Source organism: Sander lucioperca, chromosome 7, assembly GCF_008315115.2.
Source record: "Sander lucioperca isolate FBNREF2018 chromosome 7, SLUC_FBN_1.2, whole genome shotgun sequence".
In the NCBI taxonomy this organism is placed as follows: Eukaryota; Metazoa; Chordata; class Actinopteri; order Perciformes; family Percidae; genus Sander; species Sander lucioperca.
In genome coordinates, this window is record NC_050179.1 from 17,926,455 (window position 1) to 17,952,391 (window position 25,937).

At 40.0% G+C, this 25,937-nt stretch overlaps 1 protein-coding gene across 1 annotated transcript; it reads left to right on the top strand.

Annotated features, from left to right (window-relative positions):
• Positions 1 to 1,538: 1,538 nt before the first annotated feature.
• ptpn9a (protein tyrosine phosphatase non-receptor type 9a) lies at positions 1,539 to 24,972 on the top strand. Its single transcript, XM_031316604.2, has 13 exons — positions 1,539 to 1,571; positions 10,018 to 10,161; positions 13,113 to 13,202; positions 16,112 to 16,236; positions 16,691 to 16,796; positions 17,546 to 17,656; positions 18,167 to 18,483; positions 19,349 to 19,436; positions 19,770 to 19,839; positions 20,596 to 20,674; positions 21,194 to 21,344; positions 21,864 to 22,071; positions 22,417 to 24,972. Exons 1-13 carry the CDS (start codon positions 1,539 to 1,541, stop codon positions 22,605 to 22,607), a joined length of 1,713 nt encoding a protein of 570 aa, XP_031172464.1. The 3' UTR covers positions 22,608 to 24,972.
• The last annotated feature ends 965 nt before the right edge of the window (positions 24,973 to 25,937 follow it).

The window sequence follows — 25,937 nt, forward strand, 5'->3', positions numbered from 1 at the left end:
GTTTCACTAATTAAATTGCTATTCTTGCAAACAACTACTGCAGATGGGCCTGCTCCTATTATTAGTTATTTCCTCTCACTTTATTTCATGCATTAGTAATGTGCAGTGATAGGTTGGAGAGTGCTTTTGTGATGTAGACTTAACGCTAATGCATGTGCACAAAAACAGTATAATCTTAAATATAGACTACAGTGGCCGATGAGCAAAAGGCTATATCACAGATCTCCTGACATGTTTTAAGACATAGCATGTATTTGTCTAATATGTTTTCCCCACACAAACAAATTCTTCAAAGCATGATACCCAGGCATTCTCTCTCATTGAAAAGTGTAGAATCTGTGAATAGGCAAATATTTTTTAGTTAGAAGAGCTAACTGACACGAAGTTAACGTTACTGCTCTTAGCAAATAAATAAATAAATAACAGGCTAACCCCATAAAATGGCGAACTGTTGTTTTTACACTTCGGGTTTATTACATTATTAAACAAAAGTTAATTTTAAAAGTGCTTGTAGATTTGTTTTGCCTTTGGATAGAGCCATGCTAACGTTGGGTGTTATGTTAGCGTTTCCTGTCTTCATGCTAAGCTAACTGTAGCTAGCTTCATGTTTAACTATCGTTAACGTGAACGGACAAATATTGGAGTTGTATCAATCTTTTCATCTTGGCAAGAAAGCCTCAGACTTTTCCTTAAGGCTAAGACTATAATGTTAATTGAATGTTACATATTTCGACAGTAGTGAGTCACGGTCAAATATGAATATTAGCAAGGCACGAGTGGAAGAACTTAATATGATTGTAACGTTACAAAGTGTCCGTTATCTTTGTTAAATGCGTATAATTGACGTTAGCATCCTGTATTTCATTCCTTCTCGTGCCTCCTCCAGCTGCAAACTGACACTCAAAATGGTGATTTTCCTGCTGGTTTCCTATTTTTATGAATGAAGGCGGAGGTCGTCATTTTCTGGTCTTAACCACCAGGGGGTAGAGCAACATGCAGAAAGAAAGCCTACAATCTCTCTCACTGTTCAGGGCTGTGTGTGCGTGTGTCTCCCTCACAACATAAAAGCGACGTTCAGGGCTAAAAACTTGCAATTCATGGCATGGAGGAGTCAGCGAGCAGCTGCAGCCCTCTGATCTGTGTTAGGTTGAGCAGCAGATCATGGTCTGAACCCAATTATTATCGAGCCGAAACAAAGCCTCGATCGTCTAGCTGCTCGAGTGTATTTTTTTCCTCTTCCCTGTCCTCTTTTTCTTCTCCTCGGTGAAATCTGATACAACATCAGCGGGTTTTCTATCTAGTTTGGGTGGCAGATTCAGGCTAGTTGGCCTGCGTGTATCGCAGTCAAACATTATAAAGAGAAAAGAAACATTCAGCTCATACTAAAGCGATTCAGATGCCTTCAACTTTGAGCTAGAGGAACAACCCCTAAACCCCGTTTTTACACGAGGGACAGACACACAGTACATCTCCGTCATCTTCCACTTCATGAAAAGGACGGGTCTCGGTAAAAGGTGATCAGAGAACTGACGGGGACCATGGCAGCTACTTTATCGGCGGAGGAAGAACAGGTAGGCCTTAAAGAGTCTTTATGCTTACACGTCTTGCTTTCTGTGTTTCGTCGCCCTAAATGTTCCAGCCTCGGCCCTACCTGGAGGTATATTGGCCCTGAGCGCACCGCAGCGAGTGGCGATGGCAGTGCGCAATGGATTTGTTGCGAAATGGTCCTGAATACCGGAGCGGAAATATTGTATCGATTTCTGGCACTTTATTGCTCTCGTTGCATCACTGTCAGTTCCTCTCCAGCGGCTAAGCTTAAGTGTTGCGAAACATGCCAAGCTTGCCTTTATCAGCCTCCACAGATGTAAAATAGGCTATTCATTCCGGGGTCTCAAGAGTTGGTTATTCGTGGGCACAGACCGTGATATTTCACCGGGAACGGGTTTAGGGGAGAGTTGGAAACGCTGCCTGGTTTCACATTTGGCTCATTCAGAAATGTAGACAGTAGAAACTTCGTTTATACTCGCATGCTAGTAATGTGGCTTTGAAAAACCGGGTAAACTGACATACATTCACACATTTAATCCAATTTCAATGATATGAAATGCATTTTCCTTAATTTGGTTGTTCTTATCAAAGCATTAAAAGAGTTTATAATGTGAGATGTTTAAGTATGTACCCCATAAAAGGAGTACACAAGTTTCCATTTTGTTATATGCCTGAATATAAATATTAAAAACTTAGTGGCTAAAATAAAACATATTTTAATATAGATGTTATACTGTTTTGTCAAGTCATCATCACTTGGCTTTATATGTTTAAGTTGTATGTGTTTAAAATTGATTTCAGTCCAAAGTTATTTAGTTAAATTTGTAGAATTTTTGGCCTTTTTTGAAAATTACTTACTTTTACTTCATTACTTACTTGATTGTTTGAAAGTCAGTTTTTAAAGGGGTGATTGAGTGATTATATAGGGTATTTCACACTGTTCCTTAAGGTCTCCTAATAGGGTATGTAACATTGGTTGGGCTGAAAATTGCCCGAATGCTATTTTATTAGGCCCCTAACTACCCTGTGAATATGGCTCTATTTGGAACAAGAGCTTTTCTTCCAAATATGGTATGCTCATGAATATTTAGATGAGCTGCACGCTGATTGGTGTGAGCGAACCCCATAGAAACACATTGGAGACGAGACAGCAGGTCTCATATTTCAGACACTGCAAAGTTATACATTGTTTGTCGGGCTATTTCGTTATTAAATTCACTTCTGAGACTTTTTTTAAGCGAGAAATCAACTATATAAAATGAAAATTGATGGCTAATTGCAAATTTGGTAAGACGTGTCAGACTTTAGCTAAGAGCTCCACACAGTCTGACGAGAAAGCGGCAACCTCCATACCCAGTGGAAGTCACCGTTTCTCGGTTATTTGACTACCAGGGCTCGGGGCTCCGGAGCTGGCTGGCTGCCAGCTGCCGGCATAACTAGAGGATATTTACAGTTTGAATTTCATCATGCCACTTATATAACATCTACCCCAAGGTCTTATAAAGCTAACAATGGTGTCCGATTTCAATTTAATGCATTTTTGTGAACATTAGGGATGTCGTTAGCTGCGACCGTCCCTCCAATCCTATGGGTAAAGATCGCGGCTAGCTGCAGGCCCTGGAGCTCCATCAGGGCCTCGGCATTTTGTAGTCCAGTAACCCAGAAACGGTGACTTTGCGCGGGTATGGAGCGCCGCGGGCTTCCCTTCGTGACGGAGATCCAGCTAGCTCACAGCGAGCCGGAGTCTATGAAGTAGGACACACCGGGCGGCGAGGCAGCACCGGCCGCTGTCACGTAGCCTGCTGAGCTCCTGCTGAACTGCGACACACAGTCGGACAAAATTTGCAATTAGCCATCAATTTCCGTAAAACGGCCCATATTTGACCTCTACATAGTTGATTTCTTGCATAAAAAAAAGTCTCAGAAGTGAATTTAGTGGTAAAATAGCAGATTAACAATGTATACAATTTCTGAGATCTACGTGACCTATTCAGAAGACTAAGCTGACCTCAGATCAGTGGTGTAGCCTATGTAAATGTTTGTGCGTGACAAAGATAGAGACTAGAGCCAAATGAGAAGGAGCCGCCGAGTTGATGTCAACTAGGCGGCTCGTTGAGATTTGCCCGTTTTCAGAGGCAGTTTCAAATTGTGAGATTTGCAGAGGAAAGAGGTGTCAATGGGATTTTGAGGTTCTGTGTATGTCCTAGTTACCCACTAAACTGTCATTATTCAACTATGACAAGGTAACATCGGTTTTGCATTCAATCACCCCTTTAATGCCCCTTTACAAATTGTTTTTATCGGAATTTTTTTTTTTTTCCTAATTCGTAAGAAAGGTCGAAAATATGTCAAAAGCGTTAACAAAACGTAGACATCATAAAATTGTCAAACTTTAAAAAAAAAAAAAAAAAAAAACAAAAAACGTCAAAAGCGTTGAAATAAAACACGTAAAATAGCGTAAAATGTCAAAAGTCAAAAACATTGAAACCATCAAAAGCTTAAAAATATGATGAAACAAACGTCAAAAGCATCAAGCACCAACTCAATTCTTGATTGGCCAACGGCACATTTAAATCAAATCATCCAACATGCATTCTCTCTCATTTTGGATATTGTAATATGGCATAAGTGTTGTCTTTTCCTGGTTTTAAAGGCTGCATTACAGTAAAGTGATGTCATTTTCTGAACTTAGACTGGTGGAACTGTTGTGTTATTTGCCTTTACCCACTTAGTCATTATATCCACATTACTGATGATTATTTATCAAAAATCTCATTGTGTAAATATTTTGTGAAAGCACCAATAGTCAACACTACAATATCGTTGCGGTATCGATATCGAGGTATTTGGTCAAAAATATCGTGATATTTGATTTTGTCCATATCGCCCAGCCCTACCAGATGCATGTATTTTCCGTTTCCTTCCTCTTTCTTTGTGTTGGAATTTTAAATTGTGTGGATTTATGAGGACTATGGTTAACTGCTCCTACAATCTCTGCAGGGTAAATTGACACAGCTAGCTAGACTATCTGTCCAATCTGAGTTTTCTCTCACACGACTATTTTTGCAGCGGCTCTGTGCGGCGTTTAGCACCGCCCACGACGATTCTGATTGGTTTAAAGAAATGCCATTAAACCAGAGCACGTTTTCCTCCCATCCCTGAATGCTATGTGGAGTAGCCAGACCCTCCTTTAACGCGCTTTGGAGGAAGGTCTGGCAAAGCGAGACTATAGTTGTTGTGGCTGTTCGTGTTGATTCAACTTTGTGGTCAGTTTTGGAGGCTGTTTATTTGTATTGTGTAATACAGAGAGGTGTCTCTAATATTTTTGTACACCTCATTTATATCAATGAGGGTAAACCTTAAAGTTGAATCAACACCTCTCTGAAACAGTTTCTACTAAACTGAACATTATAACCTTCATGAAGGTTGGATTTATTGCAGGACTGTTGTATCACACTGTATACATTTTTAAGTTAGGTGTAGGCCTACCTAATAAACTGGCAACTGAGTGTAAATTGTAGCATTTATCTTGGTTTGTAGTTTACATTTGACCATTCAAAGCTATAGTGGTGTAACTGGTACCAACCATAAGAAATCCAACATGAGCAAATAGACTACTGTTTTTGTACATTTTTCATTTTGCTCTTAAAGAAACAGTTACTGTGGGGGAATACTAATCATTGCAGTATCTAGATTTTGAATCTATATATGATTTATTCGAGTCTTCTTCTTCGGTGCTTTGGTCACGCGCGTGCCTTCTCTTCCCGCTGACTCCTCTCATCATCTGGCCAGAAGAAAGCCTTATCTGGCTACTCCATTTCCTGTGTGAGCCAGGGCCCCCGCTAGGGTACCGGACGCCTTCATTACATTCACAGCCTTGTGGGGGGTGTTTGGGTGGATTGTGTGTGTTTTGTGTGTGTGTGTGTGAGAGGCAGGGTGGCTCTCTCGGGAGCATACACGAGTGTAGTGTGGAACTTCATTCTAAAGGCAGCTGTTAAAAGCATTTCCACAGGACTCGGGGGGGGGAAGGGGGAGTTTATGAGTTACAGAGTGCGTTTGTGTGTGTCTGTCATGTGCTTCAGAGAAAATGTGTGTGTTGTGTGCCTGTGTTTGTGTGTGAATTGAGTCTACTCCCAGGAAGCAGTGGAGTGGAGAAATTGGGGAATAGGGAGAGAGTGACGTCATTGACTTCCTGTTTTGGTATTGACTCGTGCCAAATTGCACTCACTGAAGTGAAGCGAAGCTGCATGGCACCAGCAGTCGTACATTTGTAAATAGATTAGCATTGCATCTGTAATCAGAGATTCTGGACAGACAATGTCAGAATTTCTTTAAATATAATAATAAAGAAAATGCAGTAGTTCTGATCAAGGTGTAATCATGATACTGCAGTAACCCCCTAAAACTTTCCATAACACTTCAATAGTCTTAATGTCTTTCTGCTGAGACATTAATACAGTCATGTACAGTATAACTCCTTCTGGCTGGAATGTGAATACATTAATGACCAATTCCTGTAACAACGGATCATGATGTAAGTAAAACAATTTTAAAAAATCCATGTGTGTGCCAGTAAGCCAGCATGTACTATATCATTGCCCTGGCACTGACGCATTTTAATGGCATGCAGCTATTAATAAAAAAAATGATTTAGGCTACATGTATTAATAACTCAAAATGTGTACCATCAGGATGGTCTATAGAGTTGTATTAGTGGTTGGAAATATCAATACAATCTATCGCAGTATAGGTAGTTTAAGTAGTTTTGAATAAATGATCAAAATCTTCTGGAAATTCAAGAAACTGTTTTTAAAGACTATTTACACAAATCATGTAGAGCTGACTCGATTAGTCAAACATGCTACAAATTCACTGGTTCCAGCATGTCAAAAACGAATAAATCCTGGTTTTTGTGGTGTTTTGTGATAGGTCGCTGAATATCTTTGGGTTTCGTACTATTGGTCAGACAAAACAAGCAATATGCAGACTTCTGAGTGTCTATTGTCATTTACTAGGGAGTTGTAAATAAAAGTGATTTCTGACACGGCCCTCATCTCTGTGTGGCAGCAATTGTTTTCTAATGTCATAGTTCTCTAGGTCAGGGTCTCCAACCTATTTGGACCCATGGACTTGTTTGTAGGGCTGGTTGGCAAAGAACCAGCTTCATTCACTAACTCACAGCACAGCATGTCCCTAACATAGTGAACCAAATCAATTAGTTATCGACAGTCATTGTCAACACCACCAATGAGCAACCCCTGACAGCAAACTGAATTATGTAATGTCAGCTGTTTATCGTTTAAATGTTTCACTCAGCATTTGATAACGACAAACTCAGGACATGAAGACAGCTGAACCAGTAAAGATTGAAAATATAAAGACTTGTGATTACATACAGACTAATGCTGTACTTCTTCCAAACCCACTTCTCAGTCTGTTTAAAATGTATGTCAGACAGTTTAAGCCAGAATTAAGTGTTTCAAGAACTTTGAGGAAAACCTATCTCGCCATATCAGAACTGGAGCAAGTCAAGCAAATATTTATGCATCTTTCAGGAATTGAATAGGTCACTCTTCCGCAGTGAGTCTTCCAATGAAGTCTGGTGTGCTATCATGAAAACAAACTGGTTCATCCTCAAATTCCACTCTGGCGGATATGGCCCTAGTGCAGAAAAACCAAACAAGACTCTCCAGGAACAGAGGGTCACTGCCTGGAGTTGGCAGGCTCTCCTTAAAAGGCTAAGAGAGAGAGAGCAGCTGTCAGACCATTGAAATCTTGGAAACCCGAGTGTACTGTACCTGACAGCAATCTGACAGGAAGTTGTCTTTGGCCTGAAGGATTAACGCTTCACAGTGCAACAACAAAGAGCAGACGGCCCACATGTGATGGAATTCATGTTTAAGGACAGTACCAAGAAATGTGATTATTCATCTGGTAAAGCAAAGTAATAATAATAATAATAATAATAATAATAAATCCACAGAACTACAAAGTACGGAAACATAAACTTTTTATTTTCTTCAGAAGAAAACCTTGTTAACCATTTCACCAACTACATTTCTAAAGTAGCTCCAGATTTAATGTATTGTTGACATCATATATTAGTCTTACTGCAGTTCTCGCTGTAAATAATTTTACAGTATCTTGCCTCGTTAGTCTTTTTCTATTTGTCTTGTTTGCCAAGTTGACAGAACTTGATTTTTGCCCAATTCTAGCTTGACGCAACCTGAACAAAACCCACTTTTAGGGAACAGAAGATATCAGTCAGAAAGTCAGCCACTGTCGTTGATTGTCTGAAGCCCTGAGTCATCATCTCCTTTGTGATTTCCACCAGATCAATTGCAACAAATTGTACGCCCACTTAACTCCTTAGATATTGAAAAAAACAATAGTGAGTACACCTAGTGAACCAAAGAAAATGTAATAAAATGGAGAGATGTTTAAATACATTTTGTGGAACATGTCTTTACTTCTTAGTTGTCTTCTGTGAACGGAGCTGGCTAAGCTGCAGGACGGATGTTGAACACTTATATAATAACATGCGGCCGTATGTTCAAAGATGGTTTCTGGCAAGGGATGTGGATGACTTCCTTGATCTTTCTCTGGCCGTCCACTGGCTCCTGGTCAATGACTTTGACCCTTTCCCAGTCGATGCTCTGGCTGGTTTTAGTCTGGTGTTCACAGACAGATGGTGTCACAGCTCTCTATTTTCTGAAAAAAACATGACATGGTAAAAAACTTTTGGTAACACTTTACTTGAAGGTATCTACATAAGAGTGACATGACACTGTCATGAACACATGACACTAGGCCTGCACGATAAATCGTTATAAAATCGTGATCTCGATTCACCCCTGTTCGCGATTTTATTTGACTTCGATTTTCTTTGACTTCGATTTTCTTTGACTTCGATTTTCTTTTCTTTTTGGGCATTTTCAGCCTTTATTTTGATAGGACAGCTGAAGACATGAAAGGGGAGAGAGAGGGGGAATGACATGCAGCAAAAAATCTATGTTTGGTACTGCCAATTTGTTTTGTCATGGTTCATGTGTACAATAAACATTACACTTTGTGAGAAAAGAATCGTGGCAGAGAATCGTGATATCAATTCAAACTAAAAAATCGTGATTCATATTTTTCCCACGAATCGTGCAGGCCTACATGACAGATGAACTCTAACCCTAACCTTAACCATAACTTGTCATGACAAAAACCGAATGATACTTGTATTGTAGGCTCGTAATGTGCCGTTCATAGTTGTGAGGTCTGAAACATAGTCAATTTATGTTTTTAATTGTCAATATTTTATGCCAATATTGTAGAATCCGCTCCGATAATAATCAGAGCTCCATTCTCTACTGCACTGAAAAGCTCCGGACACAGAATGACACCCCTTCCCATGTGAATCGGATATGAAACAACCTCAGCCCTGTCAGGTGCAATCATCCCTCATCCCTTGCATGTTAAAGCATCTGAACAGAGCAGAAGCTGCAGGCCCTCCTGTCTGTGAAAGCACTGGCTTTCCTGAGGAGAGACAGTGGCATCCTGTCTCGAGGCTCAGCGCTCGTCAGTGATCGTTTTGTATTACTAAAGAGCTGTGGACTCCCAGAACTTGACTTCCTGTCTCCCATGCATGCCCCACCGCTGCTGTGCCTCACAAGAGAAGTGGGACCCTGTGTTTAAAGTGTGAGCTTTCATTGCCTCCTGTGTCGCCTTTTGACGATTCACTGGGTGCTGACTCGCTAACTCTGCGGGTGGTGGGGGTGGGATCCTTAGGGAGTGTATAATAAGAGCAGAGGGGAGGACAGGAAGCCCCTGAAAGGCTGCTGGCTAAATGCATTAACATGCAAGCTATTTGTAAGCTGGGTGGAAGGCCTTTATGGTAAACACATTTTCCAAATTACAAGTGCAGTGTATGATATACATTTTAATGTGTTTTTTTTTTTTTTTTGGGGGGGGGGATTTCAACCAGTGTCTACAATTGTTTGGCCATTAGGGCCATTCTTTCACCAAACATTTGTTATCAATAAAGAACTACTTTATTAGTTGATATCTCAGCACTCAACAAATACACATGACTGGCTCTACTGCCAAGTACTATTAAACTATAAGTATGTTGCCCTGTCATTATTGCAGCTTCATGTGATAAACCAGCAAGATTACAGCTTTTTCCGCTCTTTTGCACTCACTTTATGAAAACGATGTGAACATTGTTAGCGCTAAACGTTTTTACAAAATTCCCTGTTCATCTACATACTGCCATTTACAGTGAGCAGACTATGCAACAGCATATGAAACATTATCATAGACGTCTTACCAGGCCTTAAAATTGTGTCAAATATTCTGTGAGGCTGTAGATAGCACTTCCTGTGAGGATGTATCAAGTTTAAAGCCTAGTTCCACTTCCTTTCTGTTTGACCCTTCGATTATGGAGTACAAGGTTTGTGACCACATCTGTGTCTGTTTCAGGCTACCAGGCAGTTTCTGGAGGAAATCAACAAGTGGACCAGTCAGCATGGAGTGTCACCGCTGTCCAGGGAACTGGCCGTCAAGTTCCTCATGGCTCGCAAGTTTGACGTCCTCCGAGCCATCGAGCTATTCCACAGCTACAGGGTAAGAAGGGACCAGAGAATCATTGAGATTCCAACTAACTTGCAGCTGCTTATGTATACACCACAACAGCAGAGCAGTGGTGACGTAGCACCCTCTGGTAGCCATATTGGAAGTCCTCATCTCTTAAACAGTGAACAACTTGTCCATCTCAGTACAATCCAGTAGACACAGGAAGTTTGTGCACTACCTATGTTGGTGTTGGATTTTGCTTTGTTTAATGTCAGCATATCAATTAGCTAACTAAGTGGGAAGTTCACACTATTATCTCTTTATAAACACCTATGAACCGCACATCAGGTCACAACATGTAGTCAAAACTAATTTTGGTAATGTCAAGCTTTAGTCTAGTCTTGGACTTTTTCACTGTGAATTTACCAGTTTCAATTTAAGTTTTTATGCCTCTGAAATTTGCAAATGAGATCAGTATGTTAGTTTGGGATATATACCCGATGTTGCCAACCCATTTTGGTTGTACTTTCAAGTATTAGAGTTCCCCTGTCCATTAATGTGAATTTTACATAGCCCAAAAAAAGACATACATTAGCCTAGTGTCATCACTCTGTGCAAACAGGTGTTTTTTTGAAAGACGTTTACCTTTTTGTCTCTTTTCTCGGCCCAGCTCGAGGTCATGATTGGATGTAGGGAGACCTCGGTGACAGTGATGCTCATGGCATGAGCTATGGCTTCTGTCAACAGGTTCAAACAAAGTTATCAAAGGCATCTACACCCACGTTGGAACAATTATCTCATTATACTGAATAGTGTTTCCGTTATTTCCACAGAGCCATTTGTATTATATTAACTGCTTGTCTGGACGATTATAAAACTGCAAAGTCTGGCACCTAACTGCAGTTTACTACCTTTTGTGATCATTTCAGATAAGGAAAGAAATAACTGATGACATGTTGCAAAATGAATAAAATCAGGTCAACATGCAAATGTATTAAAAGGCCTTTTTTTTTTTTTTGGGACAAAGAATAACAGTCTAACAACACAAAGATACAAGTTGGTCCAGAGTTGGAAGGTGAAGGTCATGTTGTAGAGCATCTTTACCACACCCACAGCACAGTAACACAAGGCCTTTTTCATTTACCAAATGTCTTCAGAAGCCCTTGCCAAGCAAGAGATCGCCTAAACAGATGCACCAAAAACCGTGAGCCAGACACACACACACGCACGCGCGCGCGCGCACACACACACACACACACACACACACAGACACACAGACAGAGAATTATACACCGGGCGGATATTTCAAGAAACAGCATGCAGGCTTATTCAGCTTTCCAGAGAGCTTTGAGCTTATTACGAAATAAGTATTGCATTGTCATCAGAAAAGCTCATTGGTTGGTACAGCTGAGGTTATGAGTGATTAGGTTAGATAAAATAAGGAGGAACATAAAGTTTGACAGGGAAGGGTGTGTTGGGCCTGCATGCAAAACAATATTAAACACAATGATAGATATTATTAATATAATATTTTTAATGCTTGCATGATAAGTCAAATTAAAAGAGTTGGAACGTGGTTTCTGTGTACATTAGGTCATTTATTTTTTGAAGCATTTATAGGTGCATAACAGCCATGCCTCTCTATTAGACATTTCTGATCTCCTTTTTGTTTCCTGTTTGTTTGCTATGCTCTTAACCACCTCCCTGGGGAGAACAGTAAACTGAAACTGGACCAAGTTTAACAAATGCGTGGGAGTATCTATAGCAGCTGGCTGTATATCTATAGGTTTCTGCTATAAGGACGTTGAGAGGCCATAAGCCTCTCAACTGCCACAGCGTAGCAGTAAAAATGTCTGTTCACTCCATATCACTGAAATAGCCATTGGTGACCTTGGTGATATTATTACCTTCAAACCGGAAAATTATGATCAAGATGAAACCTCCTAGGGCAGCGCCTGTGGATCAGACTGCAGGTCTCATTTACTTTATGATCTGAAAATAACATCTAGATAATAACATAATCAAGGCCTTCTCCTCCGAGCCACGTAATAACTACCAGGTAGTCGAGGATAATGTCTTCATTTTGTCCCTAAATGGTCTATACTGCTGTAAATTTAATTCTGGACAAATCTTAACATGCAAATGGGGTTCATCTGCTCAAATGTGCTCGGGTTTATTAAGTTCATAGGCGTCTCACACAGACTCTAATGACCTCAATAGCTTCGAGACAGGGCAGGATTTTACCTACTACATTTTAAGTGATGTTGCTTCAAACACCAAGGTGGGTTCTTATTTCTGCAATAAATAGTTGGCCTGCATAAACTCAACTCGTATATGAATGCCTTGACTGTGACTTTGAGAAGGATTTAGTCTCCCCTGCCACGCCACAGTTCATTTAACTCGGTTTAATGCTGTGTCAGCACCGGGACAGAGGCTGGGGACAAGTAATTTGTCAGAACAAAGTAAGGGGGAAAGTTTCCAGTGAAGTGTTTGGTCGTGGAGGGACGTACAAACAGGCCAAGCTGGCATTAAAACTGCGGTGGTTGGTCGTGCGAGTAGGGCCTGGCAGGAAACAACATCAGTGTTTTGTATATAGTATCAACTATTGTAACTGCTGTGTGAGTAGTTTCAGCTAAGACTGTAGCTGCATTTTAATAAAGCATGTAATCGTGTAATTTATACACTGTCATTCTCTAGACTACCCCCTTAAAACCACAGTTAAGGGCCCATATTTTTTCAAAAGAATAAGAAACAGTAAATGTAAATGACACCTCCCATGCTTGGCTCTTTCAAGTTGTTCAAGAAACTCCCACTCAACCTCCTTGGGGAGGGGGGGGGGGTTGGAAAAAAGGAATGGAAACTTTGCAGAGAGGGATCCTCCTGGCAGGAAAAGTCAGGCGGGTAATTCTCTATTGTTCACAGAGAGGAATTTACCTCAAACTGATGGCCTGTTATAGTTACTCCACAGCCTGACTTCACCTGCTGTGATCTGTTTTCTTCAGGAAACACGTCTAAAAGAAGGAATCGTCAGACTTCAGCCTCAGGAAGAACCTCTGCGCTCGGAGCTGCTCAGTGGAAAGTTCACTGTGTTGGTAAGAGTGTCCTTTTTTAATCTTCTCTACATTTGGCATCCCTTAAATGGAAAAGCTCAGTCTGTCATACAACAGAAGAATTTAAGGATAAAGCAGGCAAAATTCTATAATTTTCCTTATTAGGACTGAACGATTTTTGAAAATAATCTAATTGCGATTTTTTTTTTTTCCCAAATATTGCAATTTCGATTTGATAATTTTTTTTAAGCTCTTTGTCTTCTGTATTATTCAACAAAGACAAACAATAAATCATTTTATAGTATGAACAACACACAATTACACACTAGACAGTTAAAAAAGTAAAAATATAGTATACACACACACACACACACAACAGTGTATTTTTTTTTTACAGTGCACAGAGAGGAGCTGCCTCCAGCCCCTCCCCCTCGTGAAGTTGCGTGCTGCCGTGTGCACTTGCTCAGAGAGGCTATCGTTACGTTAGCTAGTTGCTGGTGTTCTTGCCGTGGGATTAACTGTACTAATAAAACCGTTGAAACACCGCGGCCACGCTGCTGTTGAAGCTCCCCGAACGTCATTTATCAGTCTGGTTGTTACCCCTCTCAGTGGCAGCTCCTCCACTCCATATCTTTATAACGGAGCTAACCGCTAATCAGAGCTAGTTGCCAACCGAGCCTTCAGTTCTGCGTGTCTGTATCCATTAACTGCACGTATGGACTCGAACCAGAATAAAACCCTTCATTTTATTAAAATGGCTGTAAAAGTTTTAAACTACAACTCAGTTGTTTGAATGACAGAAATCTGCTCAAGGTACAGTGTAGCGTTAGCGTGCTAGTTGATGCTTTCTCTGCTGAGTGCAGACTGATTTGCTCTCGCGAGTCATGTGACCAAATCGCAGCCTTTGCGATTAGGAAATTGCGTTTTAACATATCGCGATATTATCGCAAATGCAATTAATCGTTCAGCCCTACTTATTATAAACAAATCAAATGAAAAGACAAAAAACAACATTGACTTAATCCTTCTGACAAGTATTGTGTGTGTATCCAAAGCCTGATATAGCTTATTCCTCCATCCCCTAGACCACTGTTGTCCAACAACTATTGAAAACATGAACAATGAGACAGATTGTTGCATGTTCTTTCATTATTATGATGAATGGGTACTGTAGTTTTTTTTGTTTGATCACACATACAATGTCTTGATGTCATGTATGCTTACTAGAGTGCCAAATCTGTATTAATTCGCAGCTGAAAATAGTCCCCAACAAGAGATCTATTTACTCCTACTGTTTGAGTAATGTTTGCTAAAAACTGCTGTGCCCAGCTCTTTTAGGAAATTACTAAGCCTTTCTTTTAAAACTATGATTTGTTGACAAGAAAAATACAGAATAATACCTACCTTATCCTTAAACGTTCAAATTTGGCTGTTGCTTATCACATTAATCACATATTTGTGTGAGTATTGTTGTAAAAGGCTGCTACTGTTCTTGGTTTCAGTACATTTCTGTCTTTTCTGATAGAATGATGGGGGTTTAAACATGCTTCAGTTCTGTCCTGAATAGAATTACTCAGGCTAACAAAAATATTCCCTATTCAACTCTTTAAGATTGTTGGGTTGTTGTTGGGATGTTTTTCTTCTTCCACGTGTTAACTTTCAGAAATGTTGGTTTTTCTGGACTTGTCAAAAAAAGCAGCTTGGGAATCAATCAATCAATCAATAAGTTATACTTCAGAGGATCCCAACTTGAAAGCAGCTCACTTTTCATTGACAAGATTTAGGGCTTAATGTACAAATTCTGAAAGCAAGTTCTCATAATGAGGATTTAAGTCTTTTTAAGGGTGCAAGTTATTGATTGGCGTGCCAATTGGATTTCCTGTGCCAGATAAATTGAGCCTTTTGTCAGCCAAATTACAACCATAAAAGATGCCCCCCTTAAAGTACACACATTCCCGCTCTCTTGTATTTCCCTTCTCTCTTCCCTGTTGACGTGTCACAGTGGCATTGATGCCGCACATCCTTTTGTCTGACGTCTGAGGTCTCCAGCCTCAGCTGTGGGCTTCATATCCTGCCTGAGGTATTTTTAGCAGCCCATGCCCGATAACACAGGCATATTTGCTTACAAAGTCAAGTCAATTTATTTATAGAGCACATTTAAAACCAACCTAGGCTGAACAAAGTGCTGTACAAAGTTATATTATGTTATAAAAAACAAAGGAAGACAATAAAAATATAGACACAGTGATCATACAAACACACTTCTACACAAATGTCCCTAAACTAAATCCCCCGCCAAAGAATAAAAATGTGTTTTAAGACGAGACTTAAAGATCTCGGCAGTAGAGGAGGACGGTTCTGAAGTGTCTTTGGACAGCGGCTTCATTCAAGTGAAGAATCTCAAGTTCTCTTGACACCAGCAGCCTTAATACTGATCAGGTTTGACATGAACAATATGTCATGTTTCCCTCCTCAGGAATTAAAAAGAGCTGTCAATATTGACAAGAATTGTATCTCCTGTTGAATTGTTGACAGCCCTTTATTTTTTTTATTTTTTTTTTGGCTGGGTGCCAGACTTCAGCATATGAACTTAAGTGCCCCCCTGTGGTCATTGTTCATTCTTGATTTTTACAGAGCATCCATTTGGCTTCCACTTAAAACCAGGCCCAGTTAACTCCTACAAGTGGCTAAAAGTACCACATGGTTTCTATGAAAAACACATCTATCAATCCACTGGTAACATTTTCTTCAGATATCGTAATTCATACATCTAATGACAATTTCAATGATAGTTATTGGAGATGCAGGAAAAAGTAAAGAAAACTGAATGAATATGAATGCTAATATTGTCAACAGTCCAGTGCAGTTTGAGTTGGTAGTACCAAGGGGGCAATTTTATCACACTAGGTTGAATGTTGATATAACCTGTGAACCTGTTTTGTGTATTCCAGAGTGTGCGGGATCCTTCGGGGGCCTCCATTGCCTTGTACACGGCCAAACTTCATCACCCGAACAAGACCGGCAACCATGTGGTGCTTCAGGCCCTCTTCTACCTCCTGGATCGGGCCGTGGAAAGGTGAGGACTGTGGGTTTTAGGTAGATAGTCTGAATATAAAATAAGTTGTAATAAAATAGCTACATTTTTGTTGGAAATCAGTAGTGAAATGTTATCTGATCAATACTGGGCATCCATTTCGCCCTAGAATAATATGTCCTGCTTTAGCATTGGAATATGGTGCAGATATATCAAATATGTCGCCCAATTTATTTCCAAGTGGGTTAGTTTTCTTTGAGGGAATCCTGGACATGTAATACCAATTTTGGCTTTTAATTTGACTACTAAGACAGCTTTCACCGTCTCCCATGGTATCTATACTGTATTTGAAGTTCTAATTGTTATTTCAGTATGCTGTCTAGTCTCTGAGTTGGATGAAAAAAACGTTTGCCTGCATAAGTTAGTTCTTACCTGACCTGTTTGTTAGGATGTCTAAAACATTAACAGAGAAGTATTAATGTCTGTTTACCCACAGCTTTGAGACCCAGAGGAATGGCTTGGTGTTCATCTACGACATGGCGGGCTCCAACTACACAAACTTTGAGCTGGACCTGAGCAAGAAGATCCTCAACCTGCTCAAGGTTGGACTTACAGTGCTGCATTTTACATATACACATACAAATGTTGTTATATGTGTACTGTAAATGCCAAACAAAGACAAATATCTGAGAAAATGAGATGCATGATCCTGAGAAATACAGTGTAATATTCACAGGATTAGATGTAAACTTACTTATTGTAAACAAGTACTATGTATATTGAAAGGAGGTAGGTTGAATTATCTGCCATTGTTGAAAATGATTCACTCCTTCCCAGGGTCAGGTTAATACATTACTGTAAAGTTATGTCTTCCATTCTGTGAAGAAGCAGATTGATTAAAGCAGGGTTGGTGTCTTCACAGAATTTCGAGCCGGTCCAAAGGGCAAGATGAATGGCTCACTGATGAATGATTTAACCCATACAACATGGCTGTGTAAGATTTAGGCATACTTGCAGGTACAAAATAGGCACCACTCTAAGTGATTTGTGCTTTAAGGAGTAAATAACACAGGCACTTATGTGGCCACATCAGCAAGAATGGCATGCATTTCGTGCCCACATATTGATTTAAAAATTGACTGTAGTAGTAGAGTTGTGCTCATCAAATTCAGAAGAACCACAATATAAAGTGAGAGGGTGAGCTTCTGTGATTGCTCTGTACAAGTCGTGTTATTTCAGATCCAACATAGTAGAACAAGATTTTCTAAATCATGACTTTTAAAGAAGAATGAAATACATCCTGTTGAATCTGATATAAATTGTAGTTTGTTGTGCTGTCTCTCTCCACCAGGGGGCGTTCCCTGCCAGGCTGAAGAAGGTGTTGATCGTCGGGGCCCCTGTTTGGTTTCGAGTGCCCTACAATCTGCTCAGCCTGCTTCTCAAGGAGAAACTTAGGGAGAGGGTAAATGGAGGAGCTAATTTTCTAATACTTGCTGCATGTTTACGATGATACTAATTGAAGAGTTTTGAAAAATTGTTTAGTTTATTTGGAGTAGCCCATATTGAGTGAGCAGGGAATTCAGTGTCATTGATTGTTGCAAGTGGTCATTTGATTAGGGGGGTTCTCTCTAACCACTTATCCACCCTGCTGCCTCATATATCCCTGGGATGTTAATGCATGAATCACAGCAGTCCCCACCATCACCCTGCCACACTGTCCCTGAAGAATCCCATTAGTATGGATTTCTTTGGAGTCGCCTGATGGTCTACTGTAAATTGTGTTTTAGGATTATTCATAAAAAAAGAATAAACCAGCCAACAAATACTCTTACATTAAAAAGGGGAAAACAAAAAGAATACTGAATACTATGTCAGCAATTTCACCCTCCACCAAAGGATGCCAGAGTAAACTACATTTTTCACATTTACTATGTGAATCACATCTGTCGATCCCTTTCGCTTCTAACTCCAGGTTCAGATGGTGAAAATGGCCGAGCTGCGCCAACACCTCCCCAGAGACTGTCTCCCCCAGCACCTCGGCGGCCTGCTGCCTCTGGAGTCATACAGCTGGAACCAGCAGCTACTGGCGGGCCAGAACGGCCGGGTAGACCCAGTGGACGAGCTGGTGGGCATCCCCGTGGAAGACTCTTCCATTCACGTCCCGGGACCCGAGTCCATGCGCCCACAGGAGCTGCTTACACACCTCGGGAGGCTTCAGCGCTCAGGCATCCATCAAGAGTATGAGGAGCTCCGCAAAGAACCACCGCCTGGAACCTTCCATTGTGCACAGTGAGTTTACAGCAGCAGACATACAAACCTGCTTCAGACTAATTACAAAAATGGGATCATTACTCAAAACAAGGAATTATTACACAATTCTCTAGGGCTGCCACCTCTTAGTTGATTAATCGACTAATCGGTCGTTTTGGTCTTAGTCGACTAAGATTTCTTTAGTTGAGTCATTTTTTATGGTTATTCATGCTTAATTACTCATTTCCAAGAAACTTATGAGCACATTTCTGGTAAACACAAGATTTAAAGTGGCGCTTTTGCAGGATTAATTGTGGAGAAAGTCAGTTTTACAGATGGTTAATTAACTACATTTATATTGTGCTTTTCTAGTCTTAACCACCTCTCAAAGAGCACAGCTGTCGATTACTTCAACTAATCGATTAATCGACAAAATCATATAAGTGTTAGTCGACTAAGAATTTCTTTAGTCGAGGACAGCCCTACAATTCTCTTACTTATTACTTTTTGTAAAAGCAATGAATTAGTTTACTTTTCCTCTGGGAGCAATAGAGTGACACTCTAAAATGATTGTCCTAGTTTAGGTTACTTGTGTTCATTGGGTGAATATTCCTTGTGGACCTAAGCTCACACTACTAGCAGAAGCAGACAAAATGATAATCAGTTTTGTTAGAGCTGAAACTAATAATTGATTAGTTAATTTATAAGAAAATTAATCTGCAACTAGTTTGATAATCATTTTAGCATTCAAGCGAATTCAAATGAGAGGATTTTATCTTTGTCATGTATGAGTGCAAAATCCAAATAGATTTTGCACTGTTGGCTGTATACAACAATCAATCCGACTACCAAGCTGGCTACAGTAGTAGTCTCATTAGTACATGTTGGTATTATTTGTTTACAGATCAGCTTACAATCAGGAGAGGAACCGCTATGGAGACGTGTTGTGCCTTGATCAAACAAGAGTTCGTTTGAAAGCCAGAAGGAACGAGGTTGGTGCTTTTTTTTTTTTTGCTTTTTTTTTTTATCTGCACATTACAGTTGTCATTCATATGAAACACAAATACTGCCAGTTCCATTCATGATTACTCACAGCTGCCAAGAAATGTGCTAAGGTTCAACATTTTGATTTACAGGCTAGCTGGTATTTTTCCAGAAAGTGTAACCAGAGTATTTTTTCATTCTGTTGTGTTTACTAAATAGTAAATACTCCATCCGGCCCATATAGACAACTGAGCTCTACAGTCTCATTCAGCTCATAGAACGATTCCCCTTTTAGTGTTTTCTTGAACTGACATGATAAACTTCCGATTTTGTTCCCACAGAGATCAGACTACATCAATGCGAGCTTCATGGACGGCTACAAACAGAGGAATGCATACATTGGTACTCAAGGTATGACAACTGTCACATATTCTTAGTTAATGATCTGTGGATGGCTGAAGTATTTAAACACATTTGGGTGTATATCCTGGGATACATGGATGGTTACAAACATATGAGAAAATAAGTAATAAACAAAAGATCAAATTAATCAAATTTAGTTTGCCAGGTGTGTGTGTGTGTGTGTGATAATGTGTTGTGAAATGATTTTTTGTAAAACATAACAGAGTGGGTTTGCTTGGCAAGAGGTCAAATAGACAGGATGTTGTTTTTTGTGATTTTCTGAAGATATCTAGGGAGACTTTCTCAAACAACAATGCACTCTGAGGTGAGATTGCAGAATTGTTAGCAGTAAATGAACAGTTGGGCGCCTAGGTAGCACACCTAGTAGAGAGTGTGCCCATATGCAGAGAATCAGTCTTCAACGCAGTGGCCGTGGGTTCAGTTCCGACCTGCGGCCCTTTGCTGCATCTCTGCTACTCTCTCTCCCCTTTCATGTCTAGGCTGTCCTATCCAATAAAGGCCCAAAATGCCAAAAAGTAATCAAAGAGAAAGCAGTAAATGAACAGCTGAGAACAGGGAAGGGTGTCAAGTTTATTTTCACCATGTCCAAAAGTAATGGATGTCTTTATTAGTGGTTGGTATCAGTGTATAGTAGCTTATTAATCTGCTTTGTCATGCAATCAAATGGATATGCACCATTACACTGATCACTGACTGAACTGAGGTCATTTAATGTGCTTTGAATCTCCTGTTGTACTTGTGAAGGACCACTGGAAAAGACCTACAGTGATTTCTGGAGAATGGTCTGGGAGCAAAACGTGCTTGTTATCGTCATGACAACCAGGTAATTTAGGTTGATTTTTTTAACAATTGCCAAATATGATTCATACTTGAGTCAAAAAAAGGTGTCCGTTTTTCCTCTTTTAAGGTTAGTCTGAATTAGAAGTGGTACTTAAAGGTGCACTATGACTTCCTGCATGGTCACTTCTGTTGACGTTCCAAGTAAATTCCAAACAAAACGGAGCAAGCTCGCCCCTCCTCCCATGTTTCCATAACTGTCATGACTAACTGTCACTAACCCCCACCCCCTTCCCCATCCATCTTGTCGGTGATTGGCGGGGATGGTTTGTTGTATTTTGGTGCCTATCCTGTGCCTCTAGTGTTTGTTTGACGTTTACGACCCCTGTGTTGTCTCCCGAGACCGAGCTTTTTCACAGTGTATTCAGGGGGCAGGCAGCTAGCGGATCAAGGAGAGATGCCTACGATTTGAGACAAAAATGAAATTGCGCTGAAACCATGCAGGAACTCAGAGTGCACCTTTTTAAATGTATTTAATACAGTATGTCCTGTCTCTGTGCTGCAGGACAGACGAGGGCAGTCGGAGGAAGTGTGGACAGTATTGGCCTCTGGAGGAAGGGGGACAGGAGGTCTATGGCCACATGGCAGTGGTTAACCAAAGGGTGGACAACCACACCCACTACAACCACACCACCCTCGAACTGCACAACACTGAGGTACAGCCATGGAGCACTGCGAGAACATGTATTGCAACAGGAAAGAGCACACCGGGGAGGTTTTTCATGTAGCGACAATATTCAGTTTGTCAACGAACAACAAAAAGCATACTAGTTGCAAACATGCATAGAAGAGTCAAGTTTTGGCCAACAAATTGCTATAGTGAGATGCATATTTCCCTCTTTGGGCCAGATGGAAGCAGGATAAGCAATGTAGCCCAGGCATAAACAAAGTCTTACAAAGTGTTAATTAGTCAAATGTAGAGGTGCTGGTAGGTTTTTTACTTTGCACGGAGCCAAGCTTGTTTCTAGTCTTTACTTTATGCTAAGCTAAACGCATGCTGGCTCCATCTTTATATGAAGCGTACAGACATGAGAGTGGTATTGATTTTCTCATCTAACGCTTTGCAAGAACGCAAGTAAGCATATTTTCCAAAATATCGAACTGTTCCTTCATCCATATTTCAAGAGTGTGACGAACAACAAGCATACCCCTAATAATATTTTGTATCCATTCAGACATGTGAACAGAGACAAGTGAGTCATTTCCAGTACCTCAGCTGGCCGGACTACGGCGTTCCCACCTCAGCGGTGACTCTCATTGACTTCCTGGGAGCTGTAAAGAGACAACAGAGGAAAATGGTGAAAGCTTTGGGACTTCAGTGGGCAGGCCACCCACAGGGACCCCCAATGGTAGTTCACTGCAGTGCAGGGATTGGGAGAACAGGTGAGATCCTGAGATTGTATTTTTCCCAAAATAAAAGCTTGACATCCAACTATTGCCATTTGTCATTGTCTTCATAAGATTGTTTTCAGATCAAATATTTATTTTGTTAAACACACATATTTCCAGAACTGAAAAAAGGTTAAACATCCAATTGTGAAATGTTATGTTATGTGCTTCAAGGCTGGTAAACACAGAGTGGATGAGATTGTGAAGGTTTAGACCAAATGTCAACACAAAAAGACTTCATTTGCCTAGTTGTTTTTTTTTAAAAAAAGACGGTAATAACAGTGCTTCATTGTCCCTTCTTAAAATGTGTCGCTGCTAACGAGGTCCCGTTGTTTGCAGGTACCTTCTGTGCCCTGGACATCTGTCTGTCCCAGTTACAGGACGTAGGCTCACTAAATGTATGCCAGACAGTGCGACGCATGAGAACACAGAGGGCCTTCAGCATTCAAACCCCGGACCAGTACTACTTCTGCTACAATGCCATTTTGGAGCACGCCCAAAGGCAGGGCCTGCTCCCAGCCAATCAGTGAGCTTCAGCCATCACTTTACCAAATTAATCCATGAGCCCTGAGGTTTCTGCAGTCAATTTGTTAACCCCGGGCTGTGTTGTGTGACCAATTTGTGAGCCCAGGAAAGTTATCTTCCTCACAGAAGCTGTATTTTGTAACTAGGCCATTCTTTGACAAGCCAGACCAAGACAAGACAGTGACAAAAAAAGGCTTCAGTGTTGACATTATGATGTTTCAATGTGATAACATTCTCGCTTTGAACAATGTGACATGTGGTTTATGCCGAACATATCTCAGACAATACGTAGTAGCGTGAACAAACTGCTCCTGTGTTGTGCAGCTTTGTGGTCTGGTCAGGCACATTGGGTGAAGTGATCGAGGTTATGTTCACTAACCTTTTTTATATTTATTTGCAACTTTCAAACTGGTGGTTTAGGGGACCTTTTAAATGGAGTACTTCACCCCAAAAAGAAAACATCAACCATTATCCACTTATCCCATATCAGTTAAAACTCCACCAAAGTTTGTATGACTGCAAAACAGTGATTTTGAATTGTATTTCAGTCAAAACTGCTTAAATGCTAAAGTTAACATAGCCATTGTGTGCCAAACAAACTGCTGTTGAAAGTTTTTTTTGTAGCCAAATGAATGCCCCGTAGGCATAATTACTGTACACAAAAGTACAAAATTATCTTGGTCAGATGCATGAAGTAAGCACTAAACTCAATTTAATAGTTTTGAAAAGAGCTAAAGATGGGACAACAGAGGCTAATAACTTATGCTTTTTTATGCACAAATGTATTTTTTGGAGTTTTAAGTGACATGGGCAAGATTAATGACACTATTTTTATTTTGGGGTGAAATGATCCTTTAACTAAGTACACCATTTTTTTTTTTTTTTATTCGAAATAGGGAGCTTGATTTCCACTGTCATCCAACAATAATAGGTTTTTTGTTAGGTAACAGTTTTTACACCTCCTGTGTCCAGGAAATATTGCGTATTGCATTTTTAGCACATGGTATATGTCACGTAGATGGTACGAGCCAGTCTCAGGAGTGTCGTACTGAACACGAGGTGAAACTGCTCAACCGGTTATCAAGTCAAGTCTTTTGCCAAGAAGTGTTTGTATTCCTTTGAGATTGCATGATGCATTCTCCTCAGCCTTAGTAAAAGAAACCCTGAATGGCAGTGAGACAGTGGTGAAGCACATCCAAAATGACCTGGCTGTAAACTCCTAAACGGCCGTTAAGCCCCTCTGTGCTCTTTTAATTAAATTGGTGTCCATGTGAATTCCTCTAGTTTTTTTGTTTTTCCAAATTTATCCACTGAAAGCCTGACCTTCCATCTCACCTAAATATTAAGATTTCCTGACTTGCAGTACAGACAGTGACCAGTGTCTATGTGGCCGCCTTTTCTCACTAGCAGTGCCGTCATGCTTTAGTGATCGTGGGAAAGTTATCGCTTAGCGCCCACATACATGCACACGCACACACATTTAGAGCAGTCTGCAGTGACTATGCCATTGAAGTGCACATCTGTGTATCTGTGGAAGTCATCAGTTAAAACCTCATGAGTAGTGCAATCTTTTTTTTTTAACACAAATCATGTCTTAGCACTTTTAAATAACTATTCCCAATGTGCTCTGAGATTAGTCATCATTGGGATCGGATGACACAGAACTTAAATCTGTAGGTCTGCATGTGATGCTGGGATAACTTGATTGTTAAATTTAGTAATGCTGAATTTTAAAACATTTAGTGACATTTTAGACTTACTGTAAACATCTGCATAGAGCTCTATTGGGACAAATCAAGAGGACTTTACAGGGAACCCAGAAATGAATGATGGAATAGCTGGATAAGCATGCACAATTATGTGCCTACACTCTAGAGTCCTTCTTGGGCACTAGAGTCAGAAATTTTGCCTGAAGTTTATTCTCATAATTATTATTGTGTTACTTTAAGTTCTACAGACTGTGGTTGTAATCAGTGCTTTCATCTGGTCCCAGTATCTTGCCATTATTATAGTACATGTACAAAAATGTGTCTGTGTGTTATACGTTGCATTATGTTGTTGCCGGGTGAAAAAAAAAATGTGTTCTTTGCTACAGAATTCATATTGAATTTGCTTGTAGTGAAGCATTTTTAAGTCTGCCATCCTCATGCACTCTGATTTTAGAATTATTTTTCCTTTCAATGATGGACGCAAAATGTGCCCTATTTTTTTATTTTTCTATTATATTCAACAACTCTATTCATACGATTACCCAGGATATACAGTTATCTACATTAAATTTATATTTGTTCTATTATAACCTATTACTTTATCATTCGTTTGAGTATTGAATCAAGCTATACTGTATTAAATACAAACTATGTCAACGTATACATTTGTAAAGCTGTGTGTTTTTTGGCTTACTAAGCTGATTTAGTTGAACTGCTCTTCTGTGTTATTGGGAATGTACTGTCATGTTTCTCATTTTCCAGTTAAATGTTTTAGTATGGTCATTTCAACAGTTTGACTGTCTCTTATACTATCATACATTTCTTCAGACTTCTCTAAAAGTAGAGTGTATATAAAAAACAATGGTGTAAACCTGTAAAGAACAGAAAAATATAACGAAAACATGCACATATATGGGGAGATAAGTCAAATCCAATGTCACAAAATCAAAAGGGGGCAATGTGTGAATTGGGTTTGTGTTTTTAATAAGTAACTTGAAAGTATCTTTTTTAATGTTAAAGGCATCGCTCGTAAGACGAACCCACAAAGAATTATGACCTGACTGCAGTTCCCCTCAGCTCAGTAGTGTTTGAGTGTCTTTCAGCTGGTTGTTTTGGTTTTTATGGCCCACAACTTTACTGTGTTGGTTCACTCTCACCGCTCTTGTAGCGTTCTTTTCAAAAGGCAGCTGTTTTCAGTGAAAGCTTGTTATTAGCTTACGAACATAGTGGAGCATTTAGCTGCTAAAGAGCTGCATATTTCCCTCAAGAGTTGGAGGAAACCAAAACAGAGCAAAAAGGAGTGAATATTGAACTTTGCCGGGCGTCTAAAAACACAACTTCAAATGAATGCTAGAAGTAGCTCTGTATCTGCTGGTTGTAAAGAAAAAAGGCAACTGTTTGCTAACACGGTTACAGTAAAACAATTTATAAAAGTAATATGTTAATTTTGAGTTTACAGCTGGTTCCGCTGCTCCCAAGCAACCAAAGAAATCAATTACTGCAGGTTTAACCCTTGTGTTGTCTTCCCGTCGACCATGCAACTTTTTGTTTTTTCTGGGTCAAAATGTAAACTTTTTTTCAACGTTTTGGACTTTTGTTGCTTTTGCACAAATATTTTTGTCACTT